General features: G+C 45.8%; 1 protein-coding gene across 8 annotated transcripts in view; it reads left to right on the top strand.

Annotated features, from left to right (window-relative positions):
* LOC100434648 (cAMP-dependent protein kinase catalytic subunit PRKX) overlaps nt 1–24,422 on the top strand; it is a 107,456-nt gene that overhangs the window by 66,533 nt on the left and 16,501 nt on the right. For 6 of the 8 annotated variants that reach the window (XR_008517999.2, XR_008518000.2, XM_054544294.2 and 3 more), the window contains exons 4-6: nt 3,411–3,530; nt 18,800–18,895; nt 24,023–24,080. Coding sequence is in view for 6 of the 8 variants with exons in the window: in XM_054544294.2 (XP_054400269.1) it covers nt 3,411–3,530; nt 18,800–18,895; nt 24,023–24,080 (274 nt within the window). In the remaining 2 variants the exon portion in view is untranslated. The remainder of the gene's footprint in view (nt 1–3,410; nt 3,531–18,799; nt 18,896–24,022; nt 24,081–24,422) is intronic. The other 2 variants (XM_063721031.1, XM_054544295.2) reach the window with 1 other exon arrangement.

Genomic DNA, 24,422 nt, shown 5'->3' with positions numbered 1-24,422 from the left:
GGTGCACAGTTCAACCAGTGCAGGTGTGGCGGAAGGCATGCGCATTAAGAACACAGGAGTCATTGGATATCTATACTTTATAGAGAATCCTGTCCTTAGCTCTGTTTCTCCTTCGTTAACATAGCCTCCTCCCTCCCCTCCCCCCGGCCATAGTGAAACTAAGAACAGTGAGAAAACTGAGAACAGCAGGTGTCACCTTCCTTCTACCCAAAAGCCAGTTGAGCAAAAGGAGATAGGAGCAGGGAAGTGGATAATTCACTGCCCAGACCAGTGGTCTCGACATAACACTCAGGCTGTCTCATCTCATATTCACACAGTCGACATCTCTCCATAGCAGCGTATGTCTCTTTGCACATCTAGCTAGGCACTGGGACTTTTTGCAGGAAGGAGTGACTCTAATGGGGCAGAAGTCTTCCTGAGGCAAGTTAGAAACTGGAAACTTATACAACCTCAGGTGTGTGTCCTTACCCTAACACGGAGCCAAAAAGAGCCTCATCTTTCAAAAGGTAAGTGGAGAAGTTGCAGCTAATGCCTGTAGCATGACCTGTAGCCTCTACGTGGGCTTCATATCAGCTAAGATCTAGGCTTTTAGCTACTTTCAGGCCACTTTGGATGGGCTAGAAAGGTGGAAATACAAAACTAGCAGGCCAATAAGTCGCTCGTCTTGCAGAATGACAGAAGTGTCTTGCATTGAAGCAGCCAGGGTGTACTTGGAGTTGATTCAACTGCTGGGCAAGGCAGGGGAGAGCGTGTTTCTAAAATAGTGTGCATTGTACTTTCCATTTGTAGACTTAATTCTAATGAGTGAGAAGCACTTAACAGGACCACAAGGTGGTCCCTGTTCCATACTTAGATCTAACCTGCAGATAGAGAGTAAGTCCCTTCCACATTCTTCTGTGGGAAGAGAACTCAATCTCTCTCCTTGTCTTCTTTCCTGGTTTCCTGACTTATATCTGCTAGATCCTGCAGTAATTTTTTTTTTTTTTTTTGAGACAGTGTCTTGCTCTGTTGCCCAGGCTGGGGTACAGTGACACTATCATGCTCCCTGCAGTGTTGACCTCCTGGGCTCAAGTGATCTTCCCATCTCAGCCTCCCGACTAGCTGAGACTACAAGCGCACTTCAGCACACCTGGCTTTTTTTTTCTGTAAAGGAGTGGTCTTGCTATGTTGTCCAAGCTGGTCTGAAACTCCTAGCCTCAAGCAATCCTCCTGCCTCAGCCTCCCAAAGTACTAGGATTACAGGTGTGAACTACCATGCCTTACCTTGTGGTACTTTCATTTCATGGATGGCCGACAGAATTTGAAATTTGGATGGCAGCCAGTTTGTTGTTATCCCAAGGGCTTACAGATTAATGTGGAAAAGTCTGTTGTCTGGAAAGAGGTGGGGTATGGAGGTGTGGTGGGGAAGGGAAGGAAAGATAACAGTAACAACATTTTGGGTGGGTTCCCGCAAGCAGGAAGCTGAGGAGCTGAAGCCAAGATACGTGCCCACACCACTGCAAACAGGGTGGACTCAGGCAAGATGTGCTGGGTATAAAATAGGCTTTGTGCACATGCTTGATACATTGTGCAAAGAACTTGAGAGTGGATAAACATGTATATTACCAGACTCTGTGGAACTTGTTTTTTGTTCTCTTTACATTCAACTTACAAAATAAGACTTTCTTCTTTCATTGATCTGACTGGTGGGAGGGAAGGGTCTTTTGCAAAGCATCTATGTATTTTTTCCCTCCGAGGGTGTTGCTTCTTTCTGCCTGTCTACAGACAAGCTCCACACACCAGGGCAGCACTTGGCAGGAAGGGTGGATGTGGCCTGCAGGTGTGCTACAGGTCTGAATTGCTGAAAGCCCGAAGTGACATTCTACCCAGCAGTAGAGCGCCAATGGAGTATGGCCCAGACAAGGCCCCCTCTCTGGGGTTACTGATAACTGAGCTCCTTTCCAGCACATGAGTCTTCCAGCTTCTGCTGCAGTCCTTGTTATCTTGCCCTGACTTTATTTAGCAGATTCTTCTGTAACCAAAATGCAGGTTCAGCCGCTCGCCGTTTGCAGAGTGCAATTAGCAAGAGCGAGGTCTAGTGTAAAGAAAGTGATTTTTTTATTCCAGAGCTTTCTTAGGGGAAGAAGTACAGGCTTCCTGCTTGAGGCCACCCCTTTGCTTTTGGAGCACAAAGCAGGCACTTTTAAAGGAAAATGCCATGCAGGAGAGGAAGTGCATTTCTGTCTTTACACTGGTTTCCAGGGGGCAAGAAATGTTTTTTTGGGGGGTGGGGGTGTAAAGAGCCAAAGAGAACATATATAAGCTTTGCAAACCATCCAGTCTCAGTTACAAGTTCAAACCCAACTCTTGCACCTTTTTTTTTTTTTTTTTTTTTGAGAGAGAGTCTCACTCTGTCACCCAGGTTGGAGTGTAGAGTGCAGTGGCGCATTCTTGGCTCACTGCAACCTCCGCCTCCTGGGCTCAAACATTTCTCCTGCCTCAGCCTCCCAAGTAGCTGGGACTATAGGCACGCATCACCATGCCTGGCTAATTTTGTATTTTTAGTAGAGATGGGGTTTCGCCATGTTGGCCAGGCTGGTCTCAAACTCCTGGCCTCAAGTAATCTGCCCACCTTGGTTTCGCAAAGCGCTGGGATTATAGGTGTGAACCACCATGCCCGGCCTAAGTGAGTTCTTGAATTATTCTTTTCACTGCCACTTTTTTTTTTTTTTTTGATAAAGGATTTTCTTTTTACTTAATTTTATTTATTTATTTAAAAAACTTTTATGTTCAGGGGTACACTTGCAGGTTTGTTACATGGGTAAACGGTATGCCACTTGGTGTACTGATTATTTTGTCACCCAGGTAATAAGCATCATACCTGACAGGTAGATTTTCCATCCTCATCCTCCTCCTGTCCTTCACCTTCCAGCGCCTGGTGTCTGCTTTTTCCCCTCCCTGTGTCTGTGTGTACCCGGTGTTTAGCTCCCACGTACAAGTGAGGACATGTGAGTCCACTTAGGAGAATGGCCTCTCCACCTCCATCCGTGCTGCTGCAGAGGACATGATCTCGTTCTTTTTCCTTTAATTAATTAATTTTATTCTTTATGATTTATACTAAGACAGGTATAAATAACTCAAAAAAAATGAGGTTTTTTTTGCTTCTGAGTAACAGTGGTAACAGTACCAGCAACAGTAGCAAGGATGATAAAACCAATTCTTAGTTTCCAAGCCCGTTAAGAAATGTTTCTATGGAAATAAATCAGCGAAAACAATGTTACTGTGTTTACACAGTAAAATGTGTGCACAGGAGGGTAAAGGGAGCGTGGTTTTACTCAACTACATTATTGTAACAATCAGAGCTTCTAAGGTGACTGCATTAGCCAAGCACCACTGAGTTTTGTGGGGGCCTGTCTCTGTCGCCCATATAGGACTTGGACCCTCTGCGGAACACCTGAGTACCTAGCCCCCGAAGTCATTCAGAGCAAGGGCCACGGAAGGGCCGTGGACTGGTGGGCCCTCGGCATCCTGATATTCGAGATGCTCTCGGGGTAAGTAGAGTCTCTGTAGAGAATCTTCATCTTACAGGCCAGCACCCCCTTCCCCCACCCATTCGTCCACTCGGCATTTCTGTAACCTTGAAAACAGCACGTGAGTGTCGCAAACACACAGTGTGGCTGCACACACATCTGCTGCCCTGCTGAGGTTGGCAATGTGAATTAGCAATTGAGCTTGTTTGAATAAGAGGCAAAAAACCCAAACTTGTGAAGGAACTACCCATGCATGCCCATTGAGATTTTTATATTGAAATATCCATATCTTCTTTAAATATACAATTAACATTCTGGGCTGCTCTGATGGTAGTGAGTTATCTCAGTTGATTTTCACAGTCAGCTACAGATTGAACTCCTTGCTCTACTCTTTTCCCCCCTTATCACTTCTGCGCTTGATTCGTCTTAAAAAGAATTTAAAAATTAAATTAAAAAATGAATCTTCTGCACAGACCCTTTCTGAAGTAACCTGCAGAGCTCAGGAGGGTGCAGGTTGGGTCAAGGTAAATCAGCCAAATACAGTTGAGTGGTTTCTGGATGAACAGCTGGCAAGGAAGGCGGGAATATGTTCTTTCCTAAAACCGTATACCTGTGGTACAGGAAAGGGGTCCCGACCCAGACCCCAGCACAGGGTTCTTGGATCTCTCGCAAGAAAGAATTCGGGGAAAGCCCATAAAGTGAAAGCAAGTTTATTAAGAAAGTAAAAGAATAGAAGTATGGTTACTCCTTAGGCAGAGCAGCCCCGAGGGCTGCTGTTTGGCTATTTTGATGGTTATTTCTTGACTATATGCTAAACAAGGGGTGGATTTTTCGTGAGTTTTCCGGGAAAGTGGTGGGCAATTCCTGGAGCTGAGGGTTCCTCCCCTTTTTAGAGCATACAGGGTAACATCCTGACCTTGTCATGGCATTTGTAAACTGTCATGGCCCTGGGTGGGAGTGTCTTTTAGTACCTAATGCATTATAATTAATGTATAATTTGCCGTGAGGACGATCAGAGGTCACTGTTGTCGCCATCTTGGTTTTGGTGGCATTTGTCCAGCTTTACTGCACCCTGTTTTATCAGCAGGGTCTTTGTGACCTGTATCTTGTGCTGACCTCCTGTCTTGTCGTGTGACTTAGAAAGCCTTAACCGTCTGGGAGTGCAGCCTAGTAGGTCTCAGCCTCATGTTACCCGGCCCCTGTTCAAGATGGAGTTACTCTCATTCCAACGCCTGTGATACCTGTGTTGGGTGAGATTTGGAAGTCAGGAGAGGTGCCATCCCCCCTGCGACCACATAACAGAGAGGTCGGTCATTTGTTGGGACGTCAGCATGATTGAGTGTTCAAGTCTAGCATATGCCTGAGACAGCTCCACTATGACTTGACCAGAAACGCAAAGGAAGCATGCAACACTTGGAAACCCAGGACGTGGGCGTCATCCTCATTCCGTTGTTAGTGCTAAGATGACTCAGTAGCATGGCACTTCTCCAGGTAGGAACCTGTAGGAAGGAGTGAGCTACGGGTGCAGAGGAACTGTCGCACCGTGTGGCTCTGCACGAAAGGCTCTTCTCTCTGGGATGAAGACGAGAGGAAGCCCAGCCAGCGAGGGCCCAGAACACCAGTTGGGGGATCCTCTGCCGCGCTTTGCCACAGCCGACACTCTGCCTCCTAGGTTCTCTCTTTTCCTGTTTCCTTCTTTCTTCTGCTTGCCCCTGAGTCTCAAAGACAGACACCAGCGTATCCTCTGAGTGCCCTCCATTGTCGCAAAAGCCAGATCCTCTCTCACATCTCTCTGATTCCCCGCAAGGGGTAAAGACCAGAGTTTTACTGGGAAACCTTCCCTTTCAGTTGGAAACAAAGGAGGGAAGGAAGAGAGGCATTCTCCTGCCGGGAAGGCGTGTCTAAGGCAGATCCTGCTGGCGGGGAGCACCGAGCGCTTGTTCCTGGGAGTGTGGAGCATGTGACATTCTAACATCCACCTTAGGAAATACAGGCAGTCGCTGACTTTGTGTGGGGAGCAGACAGGGGTCATCGTCCCATGTGCTTATCTCTGCCATCTTTTATGAAGGAAGTGAATCTGTTAATTCCCACACTAGCTTAGGGATCAGAACGATGTTGAACAAGCACTACCAAAGAATTCCACCACAAAACCGGAGCCTGAGATGCCACAGGAGGAGAGTGGAACCCGTAAAAACCTATATTTCATTGTCTAGCTATCCATGTATATTGTTTATCATTCATCCATCTACCCACCTGTCTATCTATGTTTATATACTTTTCCATCCATCCACCCACCTACCCCCCAACCCCTTCATCCATCCACCCACCCACCCTGTCATCCATCCATCCACCCACCCTGTCATCCGTCCATCCACCCACCCCTTCCTCCATCCATGCACCCACTCCCCCAGCCCCCTACTCCTTCATCCATCCACCCACCCCCCCACCCCTTCATCCATCCATCCATCCACCCATCCACCCATCCACTCACCTACCCCTTCATCCATCCATCCCTCCCTCCATCCATCCACCCACCCACCCCTTCATCCATCCACCCACCGTTTCATCCATCCACCCACCCCTTCATCCATCCATCCCTCCCTCCATCCAACCACCTACCCTTCCATCCATCCATCCATCCATCCACCCACCCACCCACCCATGCACTTATCCCTGTCTGTCTATATGGTCTACCTATTATGTATGTATGTATGTATGTATGTATCTGTTTATCCATTTATCCTTATCTATCATCTAAGTTGTCATTTATATATTTATATATCCATCTCTCTCCATCTCTTTATCTCTACGATCTTTTTATCTGTCTGCCTACCTGTTATCTATGTATTTATCTATCATCTATCTGTCATTCATGTACCAATCTATCCATCTACTTCCTATTTATCTGCTTATCCATCTATTTATCATCTGTCTTTCTATGTAACTGTTTACCTACCTACCTATCCATCTATCAATCATCTATCTACCTATTCATCTATCTGCTTTTCTATATATCTATCTATTTATCAATCATCTACCTACCTACCTACCTATCCATCTATCTCTACCTTTCTGTCTATCTAGCTATCAATCATCTACCTACCTACCGGCCTGTTGGTCTTTTGAATTTTCCATTACTCTTTGCTGAGACATGCCTACAAATCGTATAGAACCAAACTTCTCAATATGCACCCTAGCCCATTATGTCCTAGGCAAACGCAAAAGGTTAAAAATAACTTAGGCATATTGATCAGCATCCACCCAAGGAAAAGCACCACATTTTCCTTCGGTGATAACACTGACCACACGAGGGCAGCATTGCCTGAGGATCGTTGTATCCTGTAGTCTAATGGTTTTAAATAGAGTGAGGTTCGTGTGCCCCAAATTTTATTGATTATAGGATAGAATAGACTATTATTAGAATACAATATACTATTAGAACATAATATTGTTAGAATACAATATAGAATTATTAGACTATAATTAAAACAGAATATTAGTCTCGGTGTGCTGAATTTAAAAATACATAAAAATATATTTAAAAAGAATAGAATATTACACTCTTAGAATGACTGTATTAGAATTATATAAAGTTACCAGAATTGTTAATAGGCTATAACATTCTGTTGTATTCTAATATATTTAAATATAGGAATATTTAAATATATTAGAATACAATAGAATAGAAAATAACCTAATTATAATGTAATAAATCATTAGGCTAATTGAAAATGAATAATTAGGCCAGGCACCATGGCTCACTCCTGTAATCCCAACACTTTGGGAGGCCGAGGTGGGTCACCTGAGGTCAGGAGTTCGAGACCAGCCTGGCCGAAATGATAAAACCCTGTCTCTACTACACATCCAAAAAAAAGCCAGGCGTGGTGCCTGTAATCCTAGCTACTCGGGAGTCTGAGGCACGAGAATCGCTTGAACCTAGGAGGTGGGGAGGTTGCAGTGAGCCGAGATCGCACCACTGCACTGCAGCCTGGGCAGCAGAGGTGAGACTCCATCTCAAAAAGAAAAAAAAAAAAAAGAGAGAAAATGAATAATTAAATTAAATGAATAACCGTCTCCCAATCAAAGCCTAGTCTGCTGACCTGTGCATTTCATGAGGCAGGGAGCTATTGATGCACAGTAAGCCTATTTTTGTTTTCCTTTTTTCTAATTAGAGTCTATTTCTGGGTGAATATTGTTTTTTCAATTTCTCAGCAGCCCTGTGTCTCTTCACATGGGTGGGTGGTTTGAGAGTTATCAGCTTCGCGGACCCCAACTCTCCCAGGCATTCCTGTGCTCTTCCCCAGCTCCGGCCGGCCTGAGCTCGCCTGGGCCACCCCAAGCCTTCTCAGTCTCCTGCATCCCCTCCTGCCTGCAGTACATTTTCCTGGAAGCAGCTGCAGGTGTCCTGTCCACGTACCCATCAGCTGTGTCCCTATTCCCTGGGAGCCCGCTTGTTGCTTCCCGGACGACTGGAGCAGAATTGGAGGCTCGTTATCATATGAGGTTCTGAGATGGTCTGTCTGTGGGTTGTCCACCTCCCTTAGACAACAGCCTGGCCCCTCCTTGTCTTCCCACTGGTTTTTAAACATGCCAGGAAGCCTGACCTGTCCCCCTGCCCAAAGGCTGGCTTCCTTCCTCCTTCCTTCTTTTCTTTTTCCCTTTCCTTTCCTTCCCTTTCCTTTCCTTCCTCCCTCCCTCTCTCCTTCCTTCCTCTCTCCCTCTCTCCTTACTCCCTTCCCTTCTCTCTTCCCTTCTTCCTTCCCTTCTTCCTTTCCTTCTTCCTTTTCCTTTTCCCTTTCCGTCTTCCTTTCCCCTTTCCCCTTTTTCCTTTTTCCTTTCCTTTCGTTTCCTTTCCTTCTTCCTTTCCTTTCTGTTCCACCTTGCTCTGTCACCCAGGCCGGAGTGCAATGGCACAATCTTGGCTCACTGTAACCTCTGCTTTCTTGTCTCGCTCTGTCACCCAGGCTGGACTGCAGTGGCGCAAATCTTGGCTCACTGCAACCTCTGCTTCCCAGGTTCAAGCAATTCTCCTTCGTCAGCCTCCTGAGTAGCTGGGATTACAGGTGTGCGCCACCACGCCCAGCTAATTTTTGTATTTTTAGTAGAGAGGGGGTTTCACCATATTGGCCAGGCTGGCCTCAAACTCCTGACCTCAAGTGATCCACCTGCCTCGGCCTCCCAAAGTGCTGGGATTACAGGCGTGAGCCACCCCACCCTGCCAGGGCTGGCCCTTTCTCTTCCACTGCACATGCTGCAGGCTCACCTGTCACCTGCTCCCACAGCCCTCTGGGGCCTCCCCTGTTCTCCTGGGCCATGCCCTGTCCGACCAGCCCATCTGTTTTCTTTCTACTGATTAGCAGCTCTGAAACCATCTACATTTTGTATGTGTTGACTGCCTCTGAGAGCAGTGCTCCCAAACTGCTCTCCTCACCTCCTTGAACCCAGAAACTTCTGGTGGCTGGAGGAAGGGCCTTGCTGCACATACAAGTGGAGCCGGCCTGCAGTCAGAGTCCTCCTGCTCCCTTCGCAGCCCGTGTCTGCACCTTTCCTGTCGCAGCTCCATTTGCTGGATTCCCACTGTTAGCAGGATGAAGTGAGGCTGTGCCTTGTCTGTTATTGCTTTAAGTGATTATCTCAATCTTCCACTAAGCACAGGGAAAACCATCTATTTGGTAAAATCCGGCATGTGATTAGGAAGGAGATCATATCATGATGCAGATTTTATTTTCATGGAATGAGACACGTTTAGGTCAGATGAAAATTGTGTGGCACATTCTGGAACAAAATCACTCATGCAGTTTCCAAGGACCCAAGCTCAGCTCCGATTTCTTCCATCCTATTCTCTTTCCTCATCCATTTCTGTGTTTTTATTCTCCCAGAGAGTTTAACTCAAGAGTCAGGTAAAGGCTGGACGTGGTGGCTCATGCCTGTCATCCCAGCACTTTGGGAGGCTGAGACAGAAGAATTGCTTAAGCCCAAGAGTTCAAGACCAGCCTGGGCAACATAGTGGGACCCCATCTCTACAAAAAATAAAAATAAAAGGAGCTGGGTGTGGTTGTATGTCCCTGTAGTCCCAGCTACTCGGGAGGCTGAGGTGGGAGGATTGCTTCAGCCCAGGAAGTCGAGGCTGCAGTGAGCTGAGATTGCACCAGTGCACATCAGCTTGGGTAACAGAGCAAGACACTGTCTCAGAAAAAAAAAAACAAAAAAAAAATCAGCTAAGGCATCAAGAACAAAACACAGGGACACACAAGACATACAGCAGAGTGCAGGGTAAGAGAAAGCCCCCGGGCCATCTTGTCTTAGTTATGACAGCAGTGATTCTCAAAGTGGCATCCCAGAGGACTATGGGGTTCCTGAAGTGTGTCTTAGCAGATGAGTGAGATCATTTTTCCAACGACACATCTGAATAGTGATGAATTTTCTTCATAGGTGTCAACTAAGACAATACAGCATAGCAGACAGGGTGCAGAAGATGCTAGAGAAGGTGGAATCTGTCTGCAGTGGAGCCTCTTCCACGGGGAGCATTAGGCATTGTGCAGTGGTTCTCAAACATGTTGGCCTCGGGAACCCTTCAACACACAGCTCAAAGTTATTAACAACCCACAGAACTTTCGTTTCTGTGTGTTACAGCTGTCCACGCTGACTACACTTGAAATTAAAGTAGAGACTGAAATATGAATAAACAGAATACATAAATAATATATATGAGAAGTTAAGTAATAATCAGAGGAGAACATAAATGGCATTTTTAAATGAAAAAAATGTGTAACCACACTTTCTAGAATTAAAACCATTCAGGCTGGGCATGGTGGCTCACGCCTGTAATCCTAGCACTTCAGGAGGCTGAGGTGGGAGGATCACTTGAGCCCAGGAGTTGGAGGCCAGCCTGGGCAACATAGTGAGACCCCATTTCTACAAAAAATAAAATGAAATAAATAAACCAATTAGCCGAGCATGACGGTGCACGCACGTGGTCCCAGTACTTTGGGAGGCTGAGGCGGGAGGATCACTGAGGCTGGGAGGTCAAAGCTGCAGTGAGCTGTGGTCTCATCACTGCACTCCAGCCTGGGCGACAGAGAGACCCTGTCTCTAAAAAGAGAGAAAACATTCGTGAGGAGGTTGGCCGTATTTTCTGGGTTTTGCGAATCTCTTTAGTGTCCAGCTTTCACAAGGGCTGCTGGCCTCTCCTCCCTTTGTCTGCAGCCTGTCTACTGTGCTGCGTAGCACGTTGTTTAGTTGAGGCATAGGAAGAAAATTCATCCCTATTCTCAACTGGAGTCAGAAAAATGACCTCACCCATCCCTAAATTGAGGTCGGGAAGCCACCCTGGGACTCCACTTTGAGAGCCACTGCTGTGATGCCCAAGTCAACGTGCCCGGGGCTGTATTTTCACCCTCCACTCTGCCCCAACCCTCACACGCCCCAGTGCTTGCTCCTTCCGCTTTCTCTGGCCCTCAAGTTCCCCTTTCTCATCTCCCACCTCAGCCACCCTGGTTTGTCTGAGGAGCACAGATTTTACATTTATTTATTAGTTATTATTATTTTTTTCTTTAGAGGGACCCTTGCTCTGTCACCCAGGCTGGAGTGTAGTGGGGCGATCTCGGCTCACTGCAACCTCTGCCTCCTGGGTTCAAGCAATTCTCCTGCCTCAGCCTGCCGAGTAGCTGGGGTGACAGGTGCACGCCACCGTGCCTGGCTAATTTTTGTATTTTTAGTACAGATGGGGTTTCACCATGTTGGCCAGCCTGCTCTCAAACTCCTGACCTCGAGTGATTCACCTGCCTCAGCCTCACAAAGTGCTGGGATTACAGGCGTGAGCCACCACGCCTGGCCTAAATTTTACTTTTTAGTCTGAAGGTATCGGGACAAGGATTTTAGAGGAAGAAGTCAAGGTGGGGAGAAATTCTAGTGAAATTCTGGTGACGAGTTTCTTCTTTTCTCTGAAACCCTCTGCCTTCCTTTTCTTGAATGCATTTCCAAAGCACCTGTCTTCCAAGGCCAGCCCCAGTCTTCAGAACTGGGGCAGGTAGTGTGTCAGCTGATAGTTTAGGAGGGTGTTTTTCCAGCTGAGTAGGACGGAGAACATCAGCTCACAGCGCCCAGGGTATCTCTGCCTGCACCATCCACTTTACTGGAAGATGTAGATAGGCGGAATGGTTACATTCAAATTTTACTGGCAAATGATAGAGCTAGTGGCACAATTGGCGTGAATTTTTTTCATTTTTCTTTTTTTGTTTTTGCAGACAGTTTTGCTCTGTTGCGCAGTCAGGAGTGCAGTGGTGCAGTCACAGCTCACTGCAGCCTGGACCTCCTGGGCTCAAGCAAACCCCCCACCTCCACCTCCTGAGTAGCTGGGATGACAGGCACACGTCACTGTACCTGGCTAATTTTTAAAAAATTTTTTGTAGAGATAGGGTCTTGCTATGTTACCCAGGCTAATTTCAAATTCCTAGGCTCAAGTGATCCACCTGCCTCGGCCTCCCAAAGTGCTGGGATGACAGCCGTGAGCCACTGCATGAGCGTTTCTTTTTTTTTTCTTTTGAGATAGGGTCTTGTTCTGTGTCCAGATTGGAATGCAGTGTTGCAGTCATAGCTTACTGAAGCCTCGACCTCCTGGGCTCAAGCGATCCTCCTGCCTCAGTCTCCTGGGACTACAGAGGCTGTAGCTGGGAACACAGGCACACACCAGCACGTCCAGATAATTTTTAAATTTTTTGTAGAGACGAGGTCTCACTGTGTTGTCCAGGCTGGTCTTGAACTCCTGGGTTCAAGCATTCCTCCCACGTTGGCCTCCCCAAATGCTGGGATGACAGGCATGAGCCACTGTGCCTAGCCTGGGCATGAATTTTTCAGGTGAAAATCTCGAGCTTGCATTCATGCTGATTAGCAGATTGTCCTTGCAAGTATAGCTGTCACCACAGATCAATTTAACTTGCTTAATAATGCCAAATGCCATATAAAGAGAATTTGTTCTCCACTTGGTAAGAATTGGAAGCAGTGTGTATGTTTAGAGACAGAAATTTGAGGGTTTCAGAGGGCACTGCCCAGGCGTCCAGGGGAGTGCTCTTTCTCAGACACACACACACACTGTCTCTGCTTTTTCTTTCAGGCAAGATCATCAGTTAGTGCTCACTTATTACTTATTTTTTTCCGCTTATTAATACCTTTCTCATGATCTTATGTAATGTCTACTGTCCAAGAGCACTTTGTTTAATATTCTCCATAGATGTTTTTAGGTATGTATGACACATTTCCTCCTGGAGTTTAATGCTCCATTCCTGTATTTGTGCATTTCCCCGATCAAGTCACACAGCTGAATGTATTCAGGCAGGGTCGCCACGCAAACCCAGAGAGAAACAGGAATACAACTCCCCCAACTACTGTTGCAGAGAATGCTGCGGGCAGGTGAGGGAGGACGGGCTCAGGAGGTTGTTAACGTCTGAGGCGGCAGGGTTGGCACAGATCGGATGAGTGTCCCTACTCAGAGCTCTGCTTCCCAGCCTGGCCTGGGTGGTTTTTCAGTACATTGTGGTGGCTCGTAACTCCAGAACCAGCGGTCCAAAGAGTTACCCTATTGGAAAACTCACCTTCGTGCTAAAGTGCAAAACAAGCAACTGAAGTGTTATTTAAGAAGGAAGAAATGCTGTGTTAGGGCCGCGTCGCACACACCTAATCATTTACCTTTCTCTGGTAATTTTCATTTCCTCATGTAACCCACCCCCACTTCTCTGTCACCTCTCCCATTGATTTCCATTTTTGTACTTCATATTTCTCCTCTTTGTTTTTCTTTGAACTTTTCTTCACTGCAGTGTATTGGACAGTTCATGTGTGTAGTTCTACGTATGAATGTCCTGACACTGCTGTTAGAAACTACCACAGACTGGAAGGTTTAAACAAGAGAATTTTATCCTCTCTTAGTCCTGGAGACCAGAAGTTTGAGATCAAAGTGTCTCAGGACTGCGCTCCAGGGAAGGATCCTTTCTGCCTCTCCCAGTTCCTGGGGGCTCCAGGCATCCCTGGGCTTGTGGCCGCATCACTCCAGTCTCTGCCTCCACCTTCATGGGGCCTTCTCCTCTGTGTCTCTGTCTCCTCTTCAGTCTCTTAGAAGGAAGGACACCTGTCATTGGATTTAGGGCCACCCTAATCCAGGATGATCTCATCTCAAGATCCTTCAATTAACTCATCTGCAAAGACCCTATTGCCGAATAAGGTCTCATTCCAGGTCTGGGCATTAGGACGTGGACAGATCTTTCTGAGGGCCACAGTTCAATCCACTACAGATGGATCCAGTTCCCTCTGGAGGCTCTAGAGGAGGATCCTCCCTGCCTCTCCCAGCTCCTGGGGGCTCCAGGCGTCCCTGGGCTTGTGGCCACATCACTGCTGTCTCTGCCTCTGCCCCCATGTGGCCTTCTCCTCTGTGTGTGTGCCTCCTCTTGAGTCCCTTATGAGGATACCTGTCATTGGATTTGGGCCTACCCTATTCCAGGATGATCTCATCTGAAGCTCCTTAATTCTATCTGCAAAGACCCTGTTTCCCAATAAGGTCCCGTTCACAGGTTGTTGGGGCAAGATCATGGATGTGTCTTTTTGGGGACCTCTCATTCCACCCACTCCACTGAATTTTGTGAAGGTCAGGAAGTGATTTGGAATCTACAGGAGAATTATTTTTGCTCATGGACATTTCTGATAATCAATGAGGGTGTCATTTGAAAGCTCCATTTTATAAGGTATTTCCGTTGCTAGCATGCCTGAATTAGAATATCTTAAGTCAAAAGAAGCTAAATGGAAAACACGACTTTGAGCCAATATGAGTCTCTGTCCTGGTCAATATGAGAAAATCTCAGAAGTACAACTTGTGCCATGGACATGTAAGTGTCTAGTATACACTTACTGGTTGATGAAATGGTTTGGCTTTGTGTCCCCACCCAAATCTCATGTTTAAATGTAATCCCCAGTGTTGGAGGCGGGACCTGGTGAGAGGTGGTTGGATCATGGGGGTGGTTTCTGACAGTTTAGCAACATTGCCCTAGTACTGTCTCATGATAGAGTTCTCAGGAGATCTGATGATTTTAAAGTGTAGTACTTCCCCCTTTGCTCGCTGTCACTCATCTGCCACCATGTAAATGTGCCTTGCTTCCCCTTCGCCTTCCGCCATGATCGTAAGTTTCCTGAGGCCTCCCCAGCCATGCGGAACTGTGAGTCAACTCAATCTCTTTTCTTTTCTTTTCTTTCTTTTTTTTTTTGAGACAGAGTCTTGCTCTGTCGCCCGGGCTGGAGTGCAGTGGCGCGATCTCAGCTCACTGCAAGCTCCGCCTCCCGGGTTCACGCCATTCTCCTGCCTCAGCCTCCCGAGTGTCTGGGACTACAGGCTTCTGCCACCACGCCTGGTTAATTTTTTGTATTTTTAGTAGAGACAGGGTTTCACTGTGTTAGCCAGGATGGTCTCGATCTCCTTGACCTCATGATCCGCCCACCTTGGCCTCCCAAAGTGTTGGGATTACAGGCATGAGCCACCGCGCCTAGCCTAAATCTCTTTTCTTTATAAATTACCCAGTCTCAGGTAGTTCTTTATAGCAGACTGAAAATGGACTAATACAGTTGACTTCTAGATGTTCTTGGATTTATCTTGGTCTTTGCGGTTTTAAGTATATATATTTTTTAGTTTATTTCACATATTTTAAACATTTCTAGATATTAGTAAAGTCTGTTGGTTTCTGTAGCAGGACTGTAATCTTTTTACTACAGTCAACAAAGCATAGTATGACAATCTTGTTTTTACACATGCACCACTATTTTCAAGGCTGTATTTGCATGTATTTCTGTCTTTTTCCTGGCCTCCAGGGGTCAAGAAATGGTTTTCTTGGGGCAAAGAGCTTTGGTCAGCTTTGCAGACCACCCAGTCTCAGTTACAAGTACAGACTCTGCTCCTGCACCTTAAAAGCAGTCACATAGTGAGACCGCATCCCTATAGAAAGTCAAAAAATTAGCCAGGCGTGGTGGCACACACCTGTGGTCCCCGCTACATGGGAGCCTGAGGTGGGAGGATGGTCTCCTGGGGGAGGTCAAGGCTACAGTGAGCTATGATTGCACCACTGCACTCCAGCCTGGGTGACAGAGTCAAACCCTGTCTCAAAACAAAAGAAAAATATGATATCTCAGGCTCTTTCATTTGGCCTATACACATTTATTGAGCACCTGTTGTGTGCCACATACTGTTCCATGAATGAGGAATATAAAGAAATTCAGTGATGGGTGTGGTGGCTCCCATCTGTAGTCCCATTACTTTGGAAGGCTGAAGTGGGAGGATCACTTGAGCCCAAGAGTTTGAGACCAGCCTGGGCAACATAGTGAGACCTCGTCTCTACCAAAAATTAAAAACAAACAAACAAACAAACAAAAAACCCTGGCGTGGTGGTGCAGACCTGTAGCCCCAGCTGCTCAGGAGGCTGAAGTAGGAGCATAGCTTGACCCCTGGAGGTGAAGGCTGAGTGCACTGAGCCAGGATCACGCTGCATGCAGTACTCCAGCCTGGGGGCAACAGAGCAAGACCCTGTCTCAAAAAAAAAGTAGTTCACTGACATTCCCTTGCAGTTTATTGACGGTGCCTTATAGTGCCGTGCGAGCCGGCTCAGTACTGGGCTGGACAGAATCAGGTATTGCTTGTGCTGTGGGAAGCCTTGAGAAAGGTGTCCTGTTCTTGGCCATAGTGGCGTATTCACCACTGTAAACTTTATTTTAACAATGATTTTATATTTCATTTCATTTATGTACTCCATCTCGCGCTGTCACCCAGGCTGGAGTGCAGTGGCGCGATCTCAGTTCACTGCAACCTCTGCCTCTCAGGTTCAAGCCATTCTCCTGGCCCAGCCTCCTGAGTAGCTGAGATTACAAGCACCGGCGACCATGCCCAGCTGATTTTTGTATTTTTAGTAGAGACGGGTTTCACCATGTTGGCCAGGCTGGTCTGGAACTCCTGACCTAAAGTGACCTGCCTGCCTCAGCCTCTTAAAGTGTTGGGATTGCAGGCATCAGCCACAGCATCCGGCCTATTTTATATTTTATTGTATTTTGAGACAAGGTCTCACTCTGTCACCCAGGCTGGAGTGTGGTGGTGTGATCACAGCTCACTGCAGCCTTGACCTCCTGTGGTCAAGCGATCTTCCCCCCTCAGCCTCCCAAGTAGCTGGGACCACACATATGCACCACCACACTCAGCTAATTTTTTTTTGTAAGATGGGGTTTTGCCATATTTCCCAGGCTTATTTTATTTTTTAAATTGACACATAATAATTGTACATATTCGTGGGGTAGACAGTGATGCTTTGATACAAAGAATGGAGTAATCAGATCAGGGTAATTAGCATATCCATTTCAATTATTTACCATTTCTTTGTGTTAGGAACATTCAATATCTTCTATGTATTTGAAACTGTACTACATGTTATTGCTAATTATACTCACCCTACAAGACTATAGAACACTGGAACATATTCCTCCTATCTGCTTGTAATTTTGTATCCTTTAGCAAACCTCTCCCTATCTCTCACTTCTTCCCTTCCCAGCGTCTAGTATCCTCTGTTCTTCTTTATCCTTTCAGGAGATCAGCTTTTTTTTAGCTTTCGTGTATGAGTAAGCACAAGTGCCATTTAATGTTCTTTTCCTGGCTTATTTCACCTAACATAATGTCCTCCAGTTTCCTCCGTGTTGCTGCCAATCAGAGGATTGTATTCTTTTTCATGGCTGAATAGTATTCTACTGTGTGTAGATACCACCTTTTCTTTACCTATCTGCTCATCTGTTGACGGACACCTACGCTGATTCCCTATCTTGGCTGTTGTGAATAGTGCTGCAGTAAACATGGGTGTGCCGATGTCTCTCCAGTATCATGACTTCCTTTCCTTTGAACACATACCTAGTAATGTGATGGCTGGGTCACATGGGAGTTCTATTTCTAGTTTTTTGAGGAACTTCCATACTCTTCTCTATGGTAGCTCTACTAGTTTACATTCCCACCAACATTGCGTAAGAGTTCCCTTTTGGCCAGGCACAGTGGCTCACGCTGGTAATCCTGGCACTTTGAGAGACCAAGCTGGGTGGATCGCTTGAGCCCAGGACTTCAAGACCAGCCTAGGCAACATGGTGAAACCCCCGCTCTACAAAAAAAATACAAAAATTAGCTGGCATGGTGGCAGGTGCCTGTGATCCCAGCTACTTGGAAGGCTGAGGCAGGTTGATTGCTTGAGCCTGGGAGGCAGAGGTTGCAGTGAGCTGAGATTGCAGCGCTGCACTCCAGCCTGGGAGAGAGAGCAAGATCCTGTCTCAAAAAAAAAAAAAAAAAAAAAAAAAGAGTTCCCTTTTCTCCACATCCTCACCAGCATTTGTTATTTTTGTGTGTATGTGTCTTTTTTTAAAATTTTTTTTGAGACGGAGTTTCACTCTTGTTTCCCAGGCTGGAGTGCAATGGCATGATCTCGGCTCACTGCAACCTCCACCTTCCGGGTTCAAGTGATTCTCCTGCCTCAGCCTCCCAAGTAGCTGGGATTACAGACGCGTGCCACCACGCCTGGCTAATTTTTGTATTTTTAGTAGCGATGGGGTTTCACCATGTCGGCCAGACTGTTCTCAAACTCCTGACCTCAGGTTATCCACCCACCTCGGCCTCCCAAAGTGCTGGGATTACAGTGTCTTTTTGATAATAGCCATCTTAACTGGGTTGAGATGGTTGACACCTCATTGAGGTTTTGATTTGCATTTCCCTGATGATTAGTGACGTTGAGCATTTTTTTCATGTACCTGTTGGCCTTTTTCCATGTCTTCTTTTGAGAAATGCCTGTGAAGACCACCTGTCCATTTTTTAATTGGAGTGCTTATCTTTTCGCTTTTGAGACATTTGAGTTCTATGCTTGGTCATGGTGGTGGATTCACCCCGGTAAACATGAGAGAGCATTTCTGTCCAGTGTTTAGTGCGCAGTTAAGGAATGGGCTGGTGGCCCCTCTGAATAAGATGCTCAAAGGAGTTGCCTTCTGCTCAGCAGATGCCTCTCAAATGGTCTTTATATTCTCTCCAAGGGAGCTTCCCCTGCGTCGGGCTGTGGCACCCAGTGCCTTGCCTCTTAGATCCATCTGACTGTCACGTGCTTTCACATCGTGACAACTTCAATGTGCGGGGAAGAGCATGTGAAATAAATTATCTGCTGCCTGTGTTAAGCAGAAATAGCTATCATTACAAAGCAGGGATTTTTTTCCATGCTTACTCCACACTAAAAATACGTTTGTTTCTCTAACAGGTTTCCACCGTTTTTTGATGACAACCCGTTTGGCATTTATCAGAAAATTCTTGCAGGCAAAATAGATTTCCCCAGACATTTGGATTTCCATGTAAAGTAAGTAAACCGTTTGCCTCGTCATGAGGTGTGTTTATTTTTCAAGTGTCTAAAATCACCGTGAAAACACGCACTCAGCAGGATACCATATTGCGTTATTAAATGTGCTGCGCATAAACTATTTTGGACAGTTGTCTTTTCCACAAGAAAAAAAGATTTTAAGTTTTCTACTTTAATGATAGCTTCACATTTTAATGAGTCTTGGCCGTACTTTGTTCTTTTGGTGATATGTTGTATTTAAAATGAGCCAATGAACGAGTTTCATTGTATTTTATAAGAGAGCAGTTTTGCAGTTTGACAAGAAGAATCCTCCTAGTTCTGTGGCTTGCAGAACTGTTGATGGATTTAGCAGAGTTTTATCCTCTCTCCTGCTTAAATTACGCTCAACCTCTAAGTCCTTTTTAACATCAGCATTTTCAGTTCTGAGCATGTTGCTTCAAGAATATTTACAGTTGCTGGACATTGGCAACTTTGGATGCACGTTTTATAAAGGTCGTGGCAGTAGGGAAAAAATATATTATTTTCTTAAATATAAGAACGCGGCTGGGCGTGGTGGCTCACGCCTGTAATCCCAGCACTTTGGGAGGTCGAGGTGGGTGGAACACGAGGTCAGGAGATCGAGACCATCCTGGGAAACACGGTGAAACCTCGTCTCTACTGAAAATACAAAAAATTAGCCGGGTGTGGTGGTGGGCGCCTGTAGTCTCAGCTACTTGGGAGGCTGAGACAGCGGAATCGCTTGAACCCAGGAGGCGGAGGTTGCAGTGAGCTGAGATCGCGCCACTACATTCCAGCCTGGGTGACAGAGCAAGATTCTGTCTCAAAAAAAAAGAATGCTTTTGGTTTTCTGGCTACCTTACCCAATCTGGTCACCTGGTAGCCATTTTTACTGTAATAAGCACTGATTTCTGTTTGTTTCACTGTATTTTTCAGATGAGTTGATGGGTGCACCAGCCCCCCGGGCACAAACTAGAGCTAAATGCATCTAGTTGAGAATTCAACTTTTCTTTTCCATGGTCTATTTTCTTATGAGCCGGTGGAAGTTCAGTTCAGAGAAGACTTATTTCAGGGCGATGGAGCAGGTTGTTTTGAATATGCCCCTTATGGGGCCACTGGCTACGTTCAGTTGAATTTCTTGGTGGTGAATGCACCCCATCCTGACCAGAGGTTCTTAGTCTGAACAGAAGATAAGGTCATGTTTTATTGGCTTGAGCGTGTGTTGTGTTTGACACACTAAGAGGCAGGCTTTAAAAGACTTTAGCAAGAAAACGAGGCTCCGCTTAACAATGAGTCGCCTAGAAGGGACACCCTGTCCAGTGAATGGTAAGACAGGGAGGTGTCAGGGGAAAGAGCACCTCAGAAGCCGACTGCTCTGGAAGGAGTTAGAAAGGATTATATAGAACCTCTCCCTCAGGCCCCAAATCCCATCTGAGTTGAGTGACATTATATCAAGTGGATGGCAAAGCACTTCTATGATCGAGTTTGGCCAGGTGAGGTGCTCATGCCGGTAATCCCAGCACTTCAGGAGCCGGAGGTGGGGGGATTGCTTGGGGCCAATCCAATAGTTTGAGGCCAGCCTGGACAATGTAGCAAGACCCCATGTCTACAAAAAATTAAAAAATTAGTTGGGCATCATAGCAAGTGCCTGTAGTCCCAGCTACTAGGGAGGCTGAGATGGGAGGACTGCTTGAGCCCAGGAAGTCGAGGCTGCAGTGACCTATGATTGCACCACTGCACTCCAGACTGGATGAAAGAGTGAAACCCTGTGTCAAAAAAAGAAAAAAAAATTAAAATTAAAAAATATAATTATATATATATATATATATGGAGGGGGGGTTCCAATGTTCTGTGGAAACAACAACAAAAAAAGGAATTGCAGAAATAGAACAAACCAGAAGCGTAATCAAAGTCTGGTCTCTTGCCACCTGTCCTTTCTCTCCTAGTTTATCTTCTTTGAGAGCAGTGACCATCTTGGTACTGTCTGATCTAACATGCCTCTCTTTATGCAGCTCCCAGCCCCTTCCATTGTTCCCCACAGTGCCCCTGTTTCTTTACATACCCAGTGTGGGTCCAGCAAGAGCAGAAACAGTGATAGATAGAAGTGAACTGATAGTTGACTTGTTCCCATTATTTGTTAAATCTTATCAAATTGGCTGAGAAGCAAGACCTCAATGACTCATATCTTTCCTGTTTTTGGTAGAGATGGGTATGGGGATCTTGCTGCATTACCTAGGCTGCTTTTGAACTCCTGGGCTCAACTGATCCTCCTGCCTTGTCCTCCCCAAGTGTTGGGATTACAGGCGTGAACCACTGCACCTGGCCTTAATCATGCATTTTCTTATCCAAATCACTGTCCCTGGTTGTCCATGATGCTAGAATTTTGATTCTCAGCTTTTTAAAGTCATATGTTGGTTCCTGCAACTTTTATCATTTGACCAGGTAAACATGTCGCCTGGGCAAATGGCACATCAGGATTGACATTCCTTATAGAAATAAATATCATTTAAAACAAAACACCAAAACAAAGCTTTGGGACTTGTTGCCAATTCAGTAGAGGTATTATCTGCCGGTGTTTTTTACAACACCTGAAAGTACCTGCATCTGAGAGGAGCCAGCTGGTGCCAGGATCGTAAATAAAATGTAGAATTTTGGCTACAGTGCATCAAAAGAGTGCCGGCAGATGTGTCACTTATCCCGGGGTCAAGGGACCCATCTACAGCTGTGGACACTTCTGTTGTTCCTTTATAGGGCTTTGCGTCTTCAGGGGCCCCTTGTCATCCATACTCTTTACTTTCTAGACTGCTTTATAAGAGTTTGCTTTGGTATTTTACTTTTTCTTTTAAAGAGATGGGTGTCTTGCTCTGTCACCCAGGCTGGAGTGCAGTGGCACAATCATAGCTCACTGCAGCCTCGACATCCTGGGCTCGAATGATGCTCCCACCTCAGCCTCCCGAGTAACTGGTGCTACAGGCATGCACCACCATGCCTGGCCAATGTTTTGATTTTTTGTAGAAATGGGGGTCTTAGTATGTTGCCCATGCTGGTCTCGAACTCTTGGTCTCAAGTGGTCTTCCCACTTCAGCCCCCTGCATAGCTGGGATTACAAGCCACTGTCCTGTATTTTAAATAAATCTTCATTTTCTTACATGCCAAACACCAAAAAAATTTAAAAAAAAATTCAAGGTCATCAAGCACTTTGTTTTCTTACATGACACACACACACACACACACACACACACACACACACACATTGAAATTTATCAGGTGATCACCAAAACATTCTGAAATAAACATAGGGCTTTTTTTCCCCCTATGATTTACACCACTGCCTGCCCCATTAGCGTACACACTTAAAGCTGATTGGACTGGGATTCTAAGAAAACAGAGGTTTATCTAAAATATAAAAGCATAAATAAACCTGTCTTAGAATTGCACTGCAGTGAGCTTTAAGTTTAAGTATGTGTGGTAAGGGGGCAGGCAGTGGTGTACATCACATGGGGGACGAAGCCCCACATTTATTTGGGAATGTTTTGGGAGTATAGTGTTTGATAACCTTGATTTTTTTTTGGCAGAGGGGAGCATGTCAAAATAATGGAGAAACTCACTAAGTAGTGAAAAGTTTTCTAACTTTGGGGTGATTTTTATATTCCCCACCCTGCTCAAAGCTTTTCAGCCTTACAGGATGGATACAATAATCCTAGCCTTAGGTGGGCGGACAGATGGTGTCTGAGTTTTACTTTGAGGCAGAGAAGCGGTGAAGTCTGACAAGCATCCCATCCTAATTCAGAAAGCGTGGTGGCAGGAAACTGTAAAATTTCCGATCAGACAGCACTGGCGAGATTCACAATCTAGATGGTGGAGTCTGACCCTAGGACGTCACCTGGCTTGTCAGAGTCTCCACAGTCCGTCACAGAACCTGGGAGTGGCCCAGTCCAAGTTCGTGCTACTTACCTTGGGGCATAGTTTATGCCGGGTGGGAGTGGCCCAGTCCAAGTTCGTGCTACTTACCTTGGGGCATAGTTTATGCCGGGAAAGCCTAGACGCTTACACCGGGGTCATGGGTATTGGATTGTTTTGGAGGACTTCAATATATTATATTATTATATCATATTATGTATATTATTATACATAATATACTCTGTGTATTGTATGTGTACACACAGACACACATGATCATTTCTACTTCCATAAATATGCATCTTTTAGAACTCACCTAATCTGGAAGTCTTCAACATCATCTCCAACTACCCATCCTAATTGAACCAGCTTGCTGTTTTTTGTTGTTGTTGTTGTTGTTTGTTTTTATTTTTTTTTGAGACTCAGTCTACCTCTGTCACCCAGACTGGAGTGCAGTGGCTCAGTCTCAGCTCACTGCAACCTTCGCCTTCTGGGTTCAAGCGGTTCTTCTGCCTCAGCCTCCCAAGTAGCTGGGACCACAGTTGTGTGCCAGCATGCCCAGCGATTTTTTTTTTTTTTTTTTTTTTTTTGTAGAGATGGGGTTTCACCATGTTGGCCAGGCTGGCCTCCAACTCCTCACATCAAGTGATCCACCCGCCTCGGCCTCCCCAAAGTGCTGGGATTACAGGTGTGAGCCAGTGTGCCCAACCTCCCCACCTGCTGTACTTCTGACATGGTCTGTTATTTAAAAGGAAGATTCCAAGTGAAGAAGCAGACTTAGGAGACTCATCCTAATGTGTGTGCTTATGGGAAAGCCAGCCTTTTGAAACAGGAATCCCATCAATAAGCAGACGCCCAGGGCAGCTTGATGTTGGTGAAAGCAGATGTCTTCTGTTTTGCAGGGACAGCCTGACAGGCATGTAAGTGTCTGGATCCTCCCCGCAGGCACATATAAATTTCACCCTTTTCTACTCAAAGGTGTATTTTCTTTACAAAGATGTAATCAACCCCCTTCCCTTAGCTTCAGCCTTGCATGGGGCAACCCAGCCTCGCATAGGTTATTTAAGAGCCGGTGATGGTAGGAAATAAGCACTAGAAAGTGTTTTGCCAAAGTGGAAATTGAACTGCGGTCCTCATGTCAGATAGATCTTATCTCTGTTGCCATGCTGCATTTGCTGATGTTGATGTATAACCTGTGTACTGTCTTTTTTGTCTCCTCCCCCAACATAGAGACCTCATTAAGAAACTGCTCGTGGTTGACAGAACAAGGCGATTAGGGAACATGAAGGTCAGTATTTGATCCCGCAGGTGTTCAGTGGTACCCGATGTGCGTGTCTGCCATCTAACACCCACATTGGCATGTGCAGATATAAACCAAGGCTTAGCGGTCATATTTAATCACTGCCCAAATTTCAAATCTGGTGTTTTATGTATTTTTTTAAATTTTACTTGAAACTGCCAAGAAAGATCTATCAAATCTGGGTTTCTGGGCCCACAACGTCAAACTGGGTCTACACCGTATCTCCCGTCCCCTCCAGCAAGGTTAATAGAGCAATAACAATGTATAAGTTATTACTCATTATTTTGTTTACTTATTTATTTTATTTTTTAAACAGCTTTACGGAGAGTG

The sequence above is a fragment of the Pongo abelii genome, chromosome X (genome assembly GCF_028885655.2).
Source record: "Pongo abelii isolate AG06213 chromosome X, NHGRI_mPonAbe1-v2.0_pri, whole genome shotgun sequence".
In the NCBI taxonomy this organism is placed as follows: Eukaryota; Metazoa; Chordata; class Mammalia; order Primates; family Hominidae; genus Pongo; species Pongo abelii.
This window is presented reverse-complemented; position numbering and strand designations above follow the sequence as displayed.